Source organism: Oncorhynchus clarkii, unplaced genomic scaffold (assembly GCF_045791955.1).
Source record: "Oncorhynchus clarkii lewisi isolate Uvic-CL-2024 unplaced genomic scaffold, UVic_Ocla_1.0 unplaced_contig_3747_pilon_pilon, whole genome shotgun sequence".
Classification (NCBI taxonomy): Eukaryota; Metazoa; Chordata; class Actinopteri; order Salmoniformes; family Salmonidae; genus Oncorhynchus; species Oncorhynchus clarkii.
This window is the reverse complement of record NW_027258191.1, coordinates 20871-36807: the sequence shown is the minus strand read 5'-3', so window position 1 is coordinate 36807 and position 15937 is coordinate 20871. Positions and strand designations below refer to the sequence as shown.

Below are 15937 nucleotides of genomic sequence, written 5' to 3'. Positions count from 1 at the left end.
ATGTATATTTACATAAATATTCAGACCCTTTACTCAGTACTTTCTTGAAGCACCTTTGGCAGTTATTACAGACTCGAGTCTTCTTGGATATGACATTACCATTCTTCTCTGCAGATCCTCTCAAGCTCCGTCAGGTTGGATGGGGATCGTCGTTGTAGAGCAATTTTCAGGTCTCTCCAGAGATGTTCAATCGGGTTCAAGTCCGGGCACTGGCTGGACCACTCAAGAGCATTCAGAGACTTGTCCTGAAGTCATTCCTGCATTGTCTTGGCTCTGTGCTTAGGGTCAATATCCTGTTGGAAGCTGAACCTTTGCCCCAGTCTGAGGTCCTGAGCGTTCTGGAGAAGGTTTTCATCAAGGAGCTCTCTGTACTTTGTTCCATTCATCTTTCCCTTGATCCTGACAAGTCTCCCAGTCCCTGCCACTGAAAACCCTCCCCACAGCATGATGCTGCCACCACCATGTTTCACCGTAGGGATGGTGCCAGGTTTCCGCCAGACGTGACGCTTGGCATTCAGGCCAAAGAGTTCAATTTGGTTTCATCAGACTGGATAATTTTGTTTCTCATGGTCTGAGAGAGTCTTTAGGTGCCTTTTGCCAAACTCCAAGCAGACTGTCATGTGCCTTTTACTGAGGAGTGGCTTCCGTCTGGCCACTCTACCATAAAGGCCTGATTTGGTGGAGTGATGCAGAGATGGGAGAACTTTCCAGAAGAACAACCATCTCCACAGAGGAACTCTGGAGCTCTGTCAGAGTGACCATCGGGTTCTAAGTCACCTCCCTGACCAAGGCCCTTCTACCACGATTGCTCAGACTCTAGGAAGAGTCTTGGTGGTTCCAAACTTCTTCCATTTAAGAATGATGGAGGCTACTGTGTTCTTGGGGACCTTCAATGCAGCTGACATTTTTTGGTACCCTTCCCCAGATCTGTGCCTCAACACAATCCTGTCTAGGAGCTCTAGGGACAATTCCTTCGACCTTATGGCTTGGATTTTGCTCTGACATGCACTGTCAAATGTGGGATCTTATATTGACTGGTGTGTATCTTTCCAAATCATGTCCAATTTACCACAGGTGGACTCCAATCAAGTTGAAGAAACAACTCAAAGATGATCAATGGAAACAGGATGCACCTGAGCTCAATTTCGAGTCTCATAGCAAAGGGTCTGAATACTTATGTAAATAAGGATTTTTTTAATATACATTTGAGAACATTTCTAAAAACCTGTTTATGGGGTGTTGTGTGTAGATTGATGAGGAAAAATAATAATTTCCTCCATTTTAGAACAAGGCTGCAAGGTAACAAAATGTGGAAAAAGTCAAGGAGTCTGAATACTTTCCGAATGCACTGAATGTCACTGTGATTTTATGGCTACAGTATATGCATCATACCAGTGCCTAATTTGTTTATTTGGCAAACAAGACAGCTCATAATCCACATACATTTCTGCAAGCCCACCCACCAATGAATTTCTGTCTATGCCAATGCACCGGACGAGGAACCATGTTTTTTCCTGGGTCTCCCTTCAGTGTATTTGGTTCTTCCCATGTAATGATATGTCATTTAGCAGACACTTTTATCAAAAGCAACTAAAAGTAGTGCATTGATACATTTTGTATGGGTAGAAAGAACACAGCGGGAATCAAACCCACAATCCTGGCATTGCAAGTGCCATGCTCTACCAACTGAGCCACACACACGTCCCTTTCCCTTTACGCGTTCTGTTTGTTCTCCCTGTCTTCTCCCGCTCCCTTTTTCTTATCTGTAACAAGTTTATAAACACACATCTAGGCCAAAAGCTCTGTTTGGCAGAGTTCCAGGTCAGTAGTCGCCCTGTCCAATTAAACGATACACATCTCCCTCACATTCCACTGAGCAGTCCTTCTACTAGGGAAGTCTGGGGGAATCTGGGGGAATCTGGCACTGGGCTGGAGCTAAGGAAGCCTGGGAAATCTGGCACTGGGCTAAAGCTAGGGAAGTCTGGGGAATCTGGGAAAGCTGGCACTGGGCTGGAGCTAGGGTAGTCTGGGGAAAGCTGGCGCTGGGTTGGAGCTAGGGAATTCTGGGGAATCTTTGTGAGTCTGTTGCTGGGCTGGAGCTAGGGACGTCTGGGGGAAGCTGGCACTTGGCTGGAACTAGAGAAGTCTGGGGGAATCTGTCGCTGGGCTGGAGCTAAGAAAGTCTGGGGGAATCTGGCACTGGGCTGGAGCTAGGGAAGCCTGGGGAAGTCTGGGTTTGCTGGTGCTGGCCTGGAGCAGCTAGTGCAGCCTGGGGAAGCTGGTGCTGGCCTGGAGCTAAGGAAGGCTGAGGGAACATGGGATGGAGTTGGGGGAATCTGGGCTTGGGGACACTGAGTTGGTACAATGCTGGGAAAGGCTGGGGAAGGCTGGGAAATGTGGGGGAATCTGGGTTTAGACTTAGGGAGGTTGCAGCATGCTGGGCTGGGGATAGGATAGACCGGGGGAAGACTTGGGGAGTTAGGGCTGGTGAAGGTTGGGGGAAAACTAGACTAGGGCTAAGGAAAAACTAGGCTAGGGCTAGGCGAGGCTGGGGATAGCTGGGCTGGGACTAGGGGAAGGAGAGACTGGGGTTAGCTGGGCTGGCGCTAGGAGACACTGGGGGTAACTGGGCTGGAGCTAGGAGAGACTGGGTCTAGGAGAGACTGGGGGTAGCTGGGCTGGGGCTAGGGCAGACTGGGTCTAGGAGAGACTGGGGTTAGCTGGGCTGGGGAAAGAGGAAAAATAAGCAAAAACCAAACTTATGGAGGGGAAGTGTAGCAGTAGGCCGGATACAAGATCAAATGTACCGCAAATCATTCAGAATATATTGAGCCGTACCCAAAACTACATGCTGGACCTTTTATGCCTCCTCCATTTTCCCCAGGTCGCAGGGAGCCTGTCTGGCCACTGTTTGCCCCCTAATCACAGAGGCCCTACTGGAGGTCAACAACAGCTCCTCCTGCGTCTCATTAAGCCAATGGTAGCACATTAGAGCAGGGCTCAGGGGAAGGCAGGGGGAAATGGCTTTAATCATTACGAGACAAGTTGTTTATTTTGACTGAATTAGTCTTTCTATGGCATTGGGAAAACATACCCATTACCCATCCACATGGGTGTACACACACACACACACACACAAAGTCAGTGCCAAAGACAGTGTGAGAAAGCAGTTGGTGCTGCCTTCATGGTGATGGGTATTCCACACAATCTCCATTAAACCTGTGACTCATATGAAACCATAGCCAAGAATCCAACTATTCAGGCTGCATCTATGTGTCTCTTTTCATGAAATAGATATTGCATTATTCAGTTTAATACACTAAATGGCCTATAAATGTTGTTTTTAACCAAGGTTATTTATTTGCTATAGGACAGTAGTACTTTATGATGTTAGCGACCCATGAATACTGGAGGTGATGCGGAAGCAGTGGATCACTGCGTCTGTAGTGTTAGTGTGCAGGCATTTGGGTTTATTTAAGCAGACCTTTTCACCAAGTATCTACATATAATGGATGTAACCCGTCACAACATTACCATTCTTTCTTATATATGTATATATTTTTAAAGGTATTTTTCAGATTTTACTGAAGAGAGAGAGGGAGGATGACAGTAGGTTGTATGAAAGGGCAGTAGGCCGGATTCCAACCCATCCTGACACCATAGATCTGTGAGGCTGTGGCATTGCCAATAGTCCAGCCAGACCACCATTGCCATTATTTAAATACATTTGCTAATATCACACACAGGCTGAAACTGTTCCATCCACCTGTCTGGCACGAGTACAAGAGAGAGAAGAGAGTTCAGAACCCTCATTAAAAAAGGACAAAAAAACGTCATCCCCACCCACCACCCTACATTTCTCCCCATATTTTGGTTCAGCTGTAATATGGTTGACCTCACACACCCTTGTTTTAATTCACTCCAGAAAACACAGCTCTCGCTCTCTCGTCATTTTTATGCTGTTATCTCGGAGATTACTGCCATAACTGTGCACTGATTACTAGAGTGTATTGCAGGTTAGAATGTGCCCTTTGGCCCTCTAACGCAGTGGGCACCATGTCACAGGGACAAATATGGCATGGTTGCTAGGGGGGCCACCTCACTCTGGCTCCCAGTGGTCCCTACTTTGTGTAAGATGGATTCCCACTAATAATATTTTTTTATTTACATAGACATGAAATTGTGAGAGACTCCAGACACCAAAGTCATAGACAGTTTTTTCTGCTACCACACGGCATGCGGAACCTGAGCGGCAAGTCTAGGACCAAAAGGCTCCTTAACAGCTGCTTTTTACACTGCTGCTACTCGCTGTTTATTATCTATGCATAGTCACTTTACCCCTACCTACATGTACAAATGACCTCAACTAACCTGTACCCCTGCACACTGACTTGGTACCGGTACCCCCTGTATATAGCCTCGTTATTGTGTTACTTTGTATTCTTTTTTACTTTAGTTTATTTGGTAAATATTTTCTTAACTCTTCTTGAACTGCACTGTTGGTTAAGGGCTTGTAAGTAACCGTTTCACAGTAAGGTCCAGTAAATGCCTGTTGTATTTGGTGCATGTGACAAATAAAGTTTGATTTGATTTGAAAGACTAAAAACACCAGGAAATCAACTCCAAGTGAATTTCATTTAGAAAGTATTCCCACGCATAATATAAAGACGCGTGATCGTATACAAATGTAAGCCAGGTTTGAAATTATTATGTTTTAATCAAATATTATATCTGTTTGGGCAAATTATTTGCAATTCCTGTATGTTCCGACCATCGGCTGAAGAAGAAAAAACTGTCCGTCAGCGGAATCTATACTTAACAAAAACATAAAACACAACAATTTCAAAGATTTTACTGAGTTACAGTTCATATAAGGAAATCAGTCAATTTAAATAAATTCATTAGGCCCTAATCTATGGATTTCACACAACTTGGAAGGGGATAGGCCCACCCGATGGGGAGCCAGACACAGCCAATCAGAATGAGTTTTTCCCCCCACAAAGGATAATTATTACAGACAGAAATACTCCTCAGCACCGTGGTTACACGTGTTCTGCAGTTTTGAAGCCGGTTGGAGGTATTGCCAAATTATCTAAAAATATGTTGGAGGCAGCTTATGGTAGAGAAATTAACATTCAATTCTAGAGCAACAGCTCTGGTGGACATTCCTGCAGTCAACATGCCAATTGCACACTCCCTCAAAACTTGAGACACCTGTGGCATTGTGTTGTGAGACAGAACTGCACATTTTAAAAAGTGGCCACCCCAGCACAACGTGCACCTGTGTAATGATCATTCTGTTCAATCAGCAAACATTTTTTAGAGAAATAAGCATTTTGTGCGTATGGAACATTTCTGGGATTTTTTATTTCAGTGCATGAAACATGGGACCAACACTTATACATGTCGCGTTTATATTTCTGTTCAGTCTAGTTGATGATCCCTGGTGTAGGCCATCGTTTCCCAACACATCTTCAGGGACCCCAAGACTGGACATTTTGGTTCCAGCCCAGAACGAACACACCTGATTCAACTAATCAAGGCAAGGGCTTGGTGATTAGATTCACTAGTTGAATCAGATGTGTTATTGCTGGTCTAGAACTAAAATGCGCAGGGCATGGGTTCCTAAACCAACGGATTTCTGTAAAACACTGGTCAGGCCTGGTGGTTCCTAAGGCCGGGATTAAACCTCCCTATGACACTTGACATTTAAAGGGAATTTCCAATTGAGCTGACATCTGCTGTGTTTACCTTGAATTTAATCTCCGCAACACGTTAACATTGTGCTTGTAGGCAACGTGGCAATCAGATTTAATCCTGGCCTAAACTGTTTTGTGCTATGACCCAACTATACTCTTGAATGTATGCAGCTGTGCCAGAGCTACCAAAAGGTTTCTATGGGAACGGGGTGCTTTTCTGGGTAAACATAACAATAAAACTGGGTAAAGAAAACAATAAAAATGACAGCTACACCCTATGACTGCAACAATGATATATTCAGTTAATTTTGCGTTAGCTTTTACATTTTGATTTATTTATTTTTACAAAAGAGCACCATGAGGTTAACGGACTACGTCGGCGTCATCTGTAGCTTTTGAATGATCCACCAAGTGAACAAAAGACAGTGTCTCTAGCCAGTCCCCCTCCTCCATGACCCACAGGGACTTAGCAGTGACCCACTATTTGGTGAACACTGGTTTAAAAAGAGATTCTCTGGTACTTTTTGCATAGTTTTCAGCTAGTAGTTCTGAAAGTAGCACTCACGAGACAGAAGTGGTCCCTGAAAATTGCGTACTAAGTCACATATGTACAGATATGTGCACCACATCATTGCGCTCTCTCTTGCTTTGCTATGTGTGCATCTTGCTCGCTGTCGCTCAAATGGCAATGGGCTAAAGCTCATTGGCTGGAACTTGAATTGCTAGGAGGCTGGCCCACGTGGGGGAAAATGTAGGGTAAATAGTGCCACAGCTTTTAGTAAACAGTCACTTTCAAACTAGGGGTTTCGCAGCTAATTGAGTTAAGACAATTCTGCATGTATGAACACATCGACACATCCAGCGCAGTCTGGGAGGACTAAAAAAATAGTTACTAATGGCCAGTGTTCCAGAGCTTGACTTCAAGGCCTGGTGGACGCATATAGACTAGGTACTTCAGTAAATAGAGTTGAATAGACTAAAAAACATGACCTTTGAACCCTAAATCTGAACAGACTATTAATGGGCGGGAACAATGAGACACTCACGGTCAGGCAATGAACCTGGTCAGGGATTAGCCCAATCAATGAGGCAACAATTCATCATTGCACGAGTCATGAAGCACTGAAAGGGTCGATCCATGGGTATACCTTAATCCAAAATGAATGACAAAAATTAGCACCATATAATGAATTTGTTTCAGTTGAGGCAGGAAACTGGATCAACACAACTGATGGTGTGGGACAAGGCTTTTGACTAACTTTGACTTTGTGTAATGCCCCTTTAAGCAACATAAGGAGTTTAAGACATTTACTTTGAAAAGCAGTGCTGAGTATTGACCAAATGCATTATGTTTAATGTGATGCTATTCTAAAGACAGAGGTTGCTGTTTAAACTAATCCCACACCTTAGTTGTGTCTTGGGGTCCCTGACCATTGCTCCTAGAACTCAAAGATACTCCTCTGTTCCTCTACTGCCTGACTGGCTGCACCATCGTTCTCCTTCTCAGGACAAACAGACAAAATCTCTTGACATTGTCATACCTCTTGGATTATGAGCTTATCTTTTCACATTTTACTGAGACCGACCGTCCGTCTGATCCAGTCTGGCTGGCCATCTACGGTCATGCTCTTCCTCAGCCAGCTCCAACATTTGGATCTACTGACATGGTGAATAACACCAGGGTTGTGTTCAGTAGGGAAAGCAACTGAACATTTTCTAAAATGTTTTGCAATGCCAAACGAAAATGTGCATTTCTTTGTCAAGTTCAGGTAGCCCCTGCCTGTTTCGGTCTGTTTTCTTTCGTTTGGTGCCTAATGAACATGACCTGATCTCCTTTTAGGTCACTGCCAAACACATTAGAACACCATTTTTCCACCAACACTTCCTCCACTGAGAATTGAAAATACACCAATTTATACACTTGGTTTTCACTGTGGAATTAGTCTGGTCAAATCAAATCCAATTTTATTGGTCACATGCACATGGTTAGCAGATGTTAATGCGAGTGTAGGGAAATGCTTGTGCTTCTAGTTCCAACCGTTCAGTAATATCTAACAAGTAATCTAACAATTTCACAACAACTACCTTATACACACAAGTGTAAAGGAATGAATAAGAATATGTATATATAAATATATGGATGAGTGATGGCCATGCGGCATAAGCAAGATGGAGTAGATAGTAGAGTACAGTATATACATATGAGACGAGTAATGTAGGGTATGTAAACATTATATAAAGTGGCATTGTTTAAAGTGACTAGTGATACAATTATTACATCAATTTTTTTATTATGAAAGTGGCTAGAGATTTTGGAGTGTCCCAGGTCTGTTTGTGCTGTATACAGTGGGGAGAACAAGTATTTGATACACTGCCGATATTGCAGGTTTTCCTACTTACAAAGCATGTAGAGGTCTGTAATTTTTATCATAGGTACACTTCAACTGTGAGAGACGGAATCTAAAACAAAAATCCAGAAAATCACATGGTATGATTTTTAAGTAATTAATTTGCATTTTATTGCATGACATAAGTATTTGATCACCTACCAACCAGTAAGAATTCCAGCTCTCACAGACCTGTTAGTTTTTCTTTAAGACGCCCTCCTGTTCTCCACTCATTACCTGTATTAACTGCACCTGTTTGAACTCGTTACCTGTATAAAAAGACACCTGTCCACACACTCAATCAAACAGACTCCAACCTCTCCACAATGGCCAAGACCAGAGAGCTGTGTAAGGACATCGGGGATAAAATTGTAGACATGCACAAGGCTGGGATGGGCTACAGGACAATAGGCAAGCAGCTTGGTGAGAAGGCAACAACTGTTGGCGCAATTATTAGAAAATGGAAGAAGTTCAAGATGACGGTCAATCACCCTCGGTCTGGGGCTCCATGCAAGATCTCACCTCGTGGGGCATCAATGATCATGAGGAAGGTGAGGGATCAGCCCAGAACTACACGGCAGGACCTGGTCAATGACCTGAAGAGAGCTGGGACCACAGTCTCAAAGAAAACCATTAGTAACACACTACGCCGTCATGGATTAAAATCCTGCAGCGCACGCAAGGTCCCCCTGCTCAAGCCGGCGCATGTCCAGGCCCGTCTGAAGTTTGCCAATGACCATCTGAATGATCCAGAGGAGGAATGGGAGAAGGTCATGTGGTCTGATGAGACAAAAATAGAGCTTTTTGGTCTAAACTCCACTCGCTGTGTTTGGAGGAAGAAGAAGGATGAGTACAACCCCAAGAACACCATCCCAACCGTGAAGCATGGCGGTGGAAACATCATTCTTTGGGGATGCTTTTCTGCAAAGGGGACAGGACGACTGCACCGTATTGAGGGGAGGATTGATGGGGCCATGTATCGCGAGATCTTGGCCAACAACCTCCTTCCCCCAGTAAGAGCTGGGTCTTCCAGCAAGACAACGACCCGAAACACACAGCCAGGGCAACTAAGGAGTGGCTCCGTAAGAAGCATCTCAAGGTCCTGGAGTGGCCTAGCTAGTCTCCAGACCTGAACCCAATAGAAAATCTTTGGCGGGAGCTGAAAGTCTGTATTGCCCAGCAACAGCACCGAAACCTGAAGGATCTGGAGGATCTGGATCTGGAGAAGGTCTGTATGGAGGAGTGGGCCCTGCTGCAGTGTGTGCAAACCTGGTCAAGAACTACAAGAAACGTATGATCTCTAATTCCAAACAAAGGTTTATGTACCAAATATTAAGTTCTGCTTTTCTGATGTATCAAATACTTATGTCATGCAATAAAATGCAAATGAATTACTTAAAAATCATACAATGTGATTTTCTGGATTTTTGTTTTAGATTCCGTCTCTCACAGTTGAAGTGTACCTATGATAAAAAATTAGACCTCTACATGCTTTGTAAGTAGGGAAAACCTGCAAAATCGGCAGTGTGTCAAATACTTGTTCTCCCCACTGTAGCTAACTCCTAATGTTGTAGGCTCTTAATTTTAACCAGTATCCTACAGCAGGAAAATAATCCTGTAGCAACAGGAAATGTGAATGATAATTCATGGCCATTTTTGTAGGGGCTGATACATTTTTCGTAATGAAAAATAAAGTCTGACATTTCATAGAGGGAATTAGAAACATCTGTTGTCTATTAAGCCTCAAATACACAACACGTTCTACAGTTCTCCTGCGACAGATTGTTAAAATCAAGATCCTACATCTGTGTGGTCATCATTCATGCCAAATCATATGATGATAGAAGTTGAGAGACAGCACAAACAGATCTGGGACCAGAGTACAATGGAATACCAGCAAACACATAAACATGTGATTGGGGGAGAAAGTGCAAGGTGACATTAATATAGACAAACAACTGAACTATCATAGTCATAGCATTCCTGACGTGACTATTGACCTGTAAAGTCTTATCTGACAGTGTACTCTGCGACACTCCACTGTCACTCAATGAGGATCCATCCACATTATTTGAATCATTAGTATATCCCAACCGCACACAAATACAAGGTATAGTTGTGCTTACCCAAAGCGACAGTCCACTGTGCCGGCTCAGATACTGTATGTTCTTTTCACATTGTTGTTATTTCCAGCGAGGTTTCACTTCCAGCAACTATGGTGGGTACATAACCAGGCCAGCACAGTACAGCTCGGCATGGCTCTGCTTAATAGTGTCAAAAGTTTAAAACAGAAGAGGCTATATCACAGTGTGACCGACCAGAGTACTAAGGCTACTGCCACACAGACTCATGAACAACTATGAAACTGTCAAAAGTACAACACAAATCAAGAGTTTAATCAGTCAAAAGACAAAGTTTGTGCGTTTTTTTGTCAGACAATCATCCATTTTCATTTATCCGGCAACTCTCATTGAAAGAACATTTGATTCATCTGAAATTCTGACACAATCCCAGTATGCCGATGGCCTTACATGCAAAATGTATTTAGAAATCCATGTCATTCAATTATTGCACCCACACTGCCCGCGCGCGCCAACAATTGTCTGCGATGCCAAGGGATAAAATAGAACTTCTTTCTATTTCTGACGCAGATCGCGCTGCAAGTCCTGCCTCTCCCATCTCCTCATTGGTTTATAGAAGCAGGTGATTGAAAGACAAACTGTTTAGCCGGTTGTCGTGGTAATACTATGAAAGTATAGATGCCATCACCATATAATATCAATTATGAAAAAGCATGGAAGGAGGAGAGATGACTAGAAACTATGTGTGGATTAATTGTCGGACTATAGGACCTTGTGCATTTCAGGTAAAATAACAACTCAATGTTTATATCCCAGGACAAATTAGCTAGCAACAGCATGTTAGCTAAATAGAACAAATTACCATACATGTTTAATGCTTTTCGACCTGTCCCCAAATTACTGTAACTGGTTCAGAGTTTGTTTTGATATTGTAACCTGCGTGTTGTGATCGCGTTTGGTGTAGGGGGACAAAATAAATGTATGCACGATGGCGCACGCGCGCAGCCGGTTTGGCTTCCGTGTATCCGGGTCTCCTGCGCACGGAGCCCCTGAGCTTGGAGCAGACACACGTCTTCAGGTTTCAAACACGTGAACATTGATCCGAACCTACTTTACACCATCAAGGATGAGACCTGCTTATCCATGACCTTCATTAAAGTATCAATTACACGCTGCTTCATGCATAAACTTACATGCCCATCGCCAAGCGATCGAAATTCCACCCCCGGGGGAAGAGATCTCGAGTGACGACATCGACATTCTGAAACTGTCGCTTTAATTAGGAAACTCATTCCGGAGGGATTTGAGCAGCGTGCCATAGTACATTGAGCTGTCTCGCTCCCAAACAAACATTCCTTAAGAGACGGATCTGGGAGAAAGACATATCCCTCTCATGTCCCGAGTATTCAACCTGATCTCACATTAGCCAATTTGACAGACTACAGACCTGTAAAGGAAACATCATAGGTTGATCCTGAGGAAGCTCATGTCGTCCATTAAGTCGAGAAGAGTCGCTAATTTATGTGTGCTTTTAATATAAAAACTGCACTTGTTTAGTCAAAAAGTGCTTCATTAGGTCTAAAATCCCAAAGCACACCCAGATGTTCTGATTCTCATTTCCCCCCAGGAATATCTTCTTCAATGAATAACATACAATATCTAGGAACAATAGATGATACTTCAACTCTTCAGGAAAATAAAATATAAAATATTCTAGTGGGGCGGTTCTGCAGAACAGCCATGAGACTCCCCTTATTCTAGTGGGGCGGTTCTGCAGAACAGCCATGAGACTCCCCTTATTCTAGTGGGGCGGTTCTGTAGAACAGCCATGAGACTCCCCTTATTCTAGTGGGGCGGTTCTGTAGAACAGCAATGATTAGACTCCCCTTATTCTAGTGGGGCGGTTCTGTAGAACAACCATGAGACTCCCCTTATTCTAGTGGGGCGGTTCTGTAGAACAGCAATGATTAGACTCCCCTTATTCTAGTGGGGCGGTTCTGTAGAACAACCATGAGACTCCCCTTATTCTAGTGGGGCGGTTCTGTAGAACAGCCATGAGACTCCCCTTATTCTAGTGGGGCGGTTCTGTAGAACAGCCATGAGACTCCCCTTATTCTAGTGGGGCGGTTCTGTAGAACAGCCATGATAAGACTCCCCTTATTCTAGTGGGGCGGTTCTGTAGAACTGCCATGAGACTCCCCTTATTCTAGTGGGGCGGTTCTGTAGAACTGCCATGAGACTCCCCTTATTCTAGTGGGGCGGTTCTGTAGAACTGCCATGAGACTCCCCTTATTCTAGTGGGGCGGTTCTGTAGAACAACCATGAGACTCCCCTTATTCTAGTGGGGCGGTTCTGTAGAACAGCAATGATTAGACTCCCCTTATTCTAGTGGGGCGGTTCTGTAGAACAACCATGAGACTCCCCTTATTCTAGTGGGGCGGTTCTGTAGAACAGCCATGAGACTCCCCTTATTCTAGTGGGGCGGTTCTGTAGAACTGCCATGAGACTCCCCTTATTCTAGTGGGGCGGTTCTGTAGAACTGCCATGAGACTCCCCTTATTCTAGTGGGGCGGTTCTGTAGAACTGCCATGATGGGATAATTATAGCCTCTGACATTTGGAGATAAAGGTAATGGAGCCGGATGAGAGGAATGCACAGCCAGGGGCTTCTATACAAGCCACGCTGCTGCAGTCTCTCAGTATATGAATGGGGATTACCTCAGACTAGTAAAGCTACTTCACTCCACTCTTGATGAGTATGCCTGACTGTATCTGCATCATACTCTGACAGGGACTGTTACACACACACACAGCAAACAAAAGCACGTACACACACACGCTGTATGTTTGTCAGGGCGTTCAAGACCAAACTTTCACTTGTTTATCATAATGTGTAGTTTCTCTCTCTCTCTCATATTGAAGAAGCTACTGTCTGGTTGGATTAACAACAAGCTAAGCTGTGTTTTGCTATATTGCACTTGTGATTTCATGAAAATTAAATATTTTTAGTAATTTAATTTTAATTTGGCGCTCTGCAATTCAGCGGATGTTGACTAAAATGATCTCGCTAACGGGATGGGTGCGTCAAGAAGTTAATGCAACCGCTGTGTCAGATTTTTTTAAAAACTTTACGGAAAAAGCAAACCACGCAATAATCTGAGACGGCGCTCAGAAAAAGAAAAAAAAAATTATCCGCCATGTTGGAGTCAACAGAAATCAGAAATAAAAAAATAAATATTACCTTACCTTTGATGATTTTCATCAGAATGCACTCCCAGGAATCCTAGTTCCACAATAAATGTTTGTTTTGTTCGATAATGTCCATTATTTATGTCCAAGTAGCTACTTTTGTTAGCACGTTTAGTACACAAATCCAAACGCTCGTGCAGGTCCAGCCGAACGAAAACTTCAAAAAGTTATATTACAGGTCGAAGAAACTTGTCAAACTTAGTATATAATCAATCTTTAGGATGTTGTTATCATAAATCTTCAATAACGTTCCAACCGGAGAATTCCTATGTCTGTAGAAAAGCCATGGAACGCAAGTCGCTATCATGTGAAATGCGTGTGACCAGGATCTGGCTCTCTGCCAGACCACTGACTCAAACAGCTCCCATCCGGCTCCACATCACAGTAGAAGCATCATTCAAGTTTCTAAAGACGCTTGACATCTAGTGGAAGCCTTAGGAAGTGCAACATAACCAATATCCCACTGTGTATTCAATAGGGGCTGGGTTGAAAATCAACCAACCTCAGATTTCCCACTTCCTGTTTGGATTTCTTCTCAGGTTTTTTGCCTGCCATGTGAGTTCTGTTCTACTCACAGACATCATTCAAACAGTTTTATAAACATCAGTGTGTTTTCTCTCCAATAATAATAATAATAATAATAATAATAATAATATGCATATATTAGCAACTAGGACTGAGGAGCAGGCCGTTTACTCTGGGCACCTCTGGGCATCCAAGCTACTCAATACTGCCCATGCAACCATAAGAAGTTAATAAATGTATCATATAGTGTGTGTGGCAGGCTTACAATGATGGCAAAAAACAACATTTGAGAGAACAAAGACCCTGGTGCTAGAGGGGGTACAAAGCTGGAGGTTGAATGTTTGAAGGGGTATGGGACTATAAAAAGTTTGGGAACAACTGGCGTGCACACACACACACACACACACACACACACACACACACACACACACACACACACACACACACACCTCTCGGATTACAGTAATAATCGACTAGGTGTGAGTTTGCCAAGTTCCTAAATCAACTTAAAATCACTTGATATGGGCCACTAAATACTCCCCTTTCTTATCAGAGGTATGTACAACGTCATATTTTTAAAATGTACAACGTCATAAACATATACTTCAGCATAAACATAGGCTACTTCAGCATATACGCTACACTTGTACGTAAACTTGTAAGCTATATCAAATGTTAAACTGTGTTTATAACCATACACCTGCGTTTATAACCATACACCTGCATCTTACCTGGTTGGTAATGTTGACATAGTAGGTCCTTGTCAAATGTGATCAGCTGTGTTGCATTCGATGTCAGGTGCAATTTTACGCTTGCATCATGATCCAAGCAGTTTCAGCTCAGTCAATTGGTTTGTTGGGCATCCCGGAGTCAGTGGAGTCCAAGAGAACGTTCACGAATTTAAGCTCAAATTTAGTTGAAATTCATAATTTGTTGAAATACCATAACCAGATAATTAACTTGTGGTCTCTTTCATTCAAGCTTAGAACGTTTGGCTATCCAACGAGTTCCAAATATATCCAGTTCTATTCCATGTTCTTCCTGCGAAAGGCGCGACGAATCTCTTTTGGAAGACGAGGCAAAACTCATCTCTCTCGCCAAGTAGACATTCAGGTGCAATGTCGCAGGACACACACTGCGCTCTGCGCCTGGCCGTGCAGGATTAAATGACATTTGTATTATGTCCTTATCTCAGCGATAACTTTTCTGCGGATAACATTGGAAAACGCAATGGTTTATCATTGGAATGGTGCCAATAGCGCAGGTGACAGCACACCCGATTGCTAGATTAGTGTACAGAAAGCATAGGCTAAACTACTGGCAAGAATATGATTGCAATCTGACAAATTTGGTTTACAATTCAGGCAATTTAGCAACGGTAGGCTAATATAAGAACAGTAGGCATATGCTCTTAAAAATGGCATGAACGTTCGATTTAGCCTACCGTTGTCTATTTTCACATGCGCACAAAATCAATATTGTGAAAAATACAAGGATAATTGTGTTTTTTCCCATTTAAGCATCTTTTTTTGAACGAGCTCTTACATGTTGGTGGAGCATTACGAACAAATAGATATGCTAAGAAAATGTATGACTAGGTTACTCCTCTGTATTCTTCATGAGTCAACGTCTGTTCCACTTGCAGCCGGAAAATAATATCCTTCTGATACGCCGCTACCAGCAACCAACAGGACAGGTAGGTAGCCCTGTCCCTCTCTCTCTCAATTGAAACAAGTTGTTTAGGGCCCAGTCCTTTTGTGAATATCTTACACACGCAAGCCTTTTCAGATAGAATAGAACGCTGTCAATTAATAAATAATAATAACCCCGCAAGCGACAACCACCCTTTAGTTATAGTTCACCAATAGGGATCAGCTTGTCAAAAAAGAAACTCGCCGAAAAAAAAGGCTTCTCTCATATCTGAGCGTATCCAGTTATCGCTTCAGCACGCTGCCTACACCTGAGGCCCGCTCCCCTATGCTGCATTCCATTGAAAA

The 15937-nt window shown here is 43.3% G+C and overlaps 1 protein-coding gene and 1 non-coding gene across 4 annotated transcripts in view; both read right to left on the bottom strand.

Annotated features, from left to right (window-relative positions):
* LOC139395938 (ADAMTS-like protein 5) overlaps positions 1 to 15733 on the bottom strand; it is a 55005-nt gene extending 39272 nt beyond the window's left edge. Inside the window, exon 1 of one of the 3 annotated variants that reach the window (XM_071143246.1) lies at positions 14672 to 15733. In XM_071143246.1, coding sequence (XP_070999347.1) covers positions 14672 to 14691 — 20 coding nt within the window. In that variant the 5' untranslated portion in view covers positions 14692 to 15733. Of the gene's footprint in view, positions 1 to 10212; positions 10227 to 14671 lie in introns of those variants that run through there. The other 2 variants (XM_071143247.1, XM_071143248.1) reach the window with 2 other exon arrangements.
* trnaa-ugc (transfer RNA alanine (anticodon UGC)) lies at positions 1629 to 1705 on the bottom strand. Its single transcript has one exon. It is a non-coding gene; the product is annotated as a tRNA-Ala (tRNA).
* Positions 15734 to 15937: the final 204 nt, after the last annotated feature.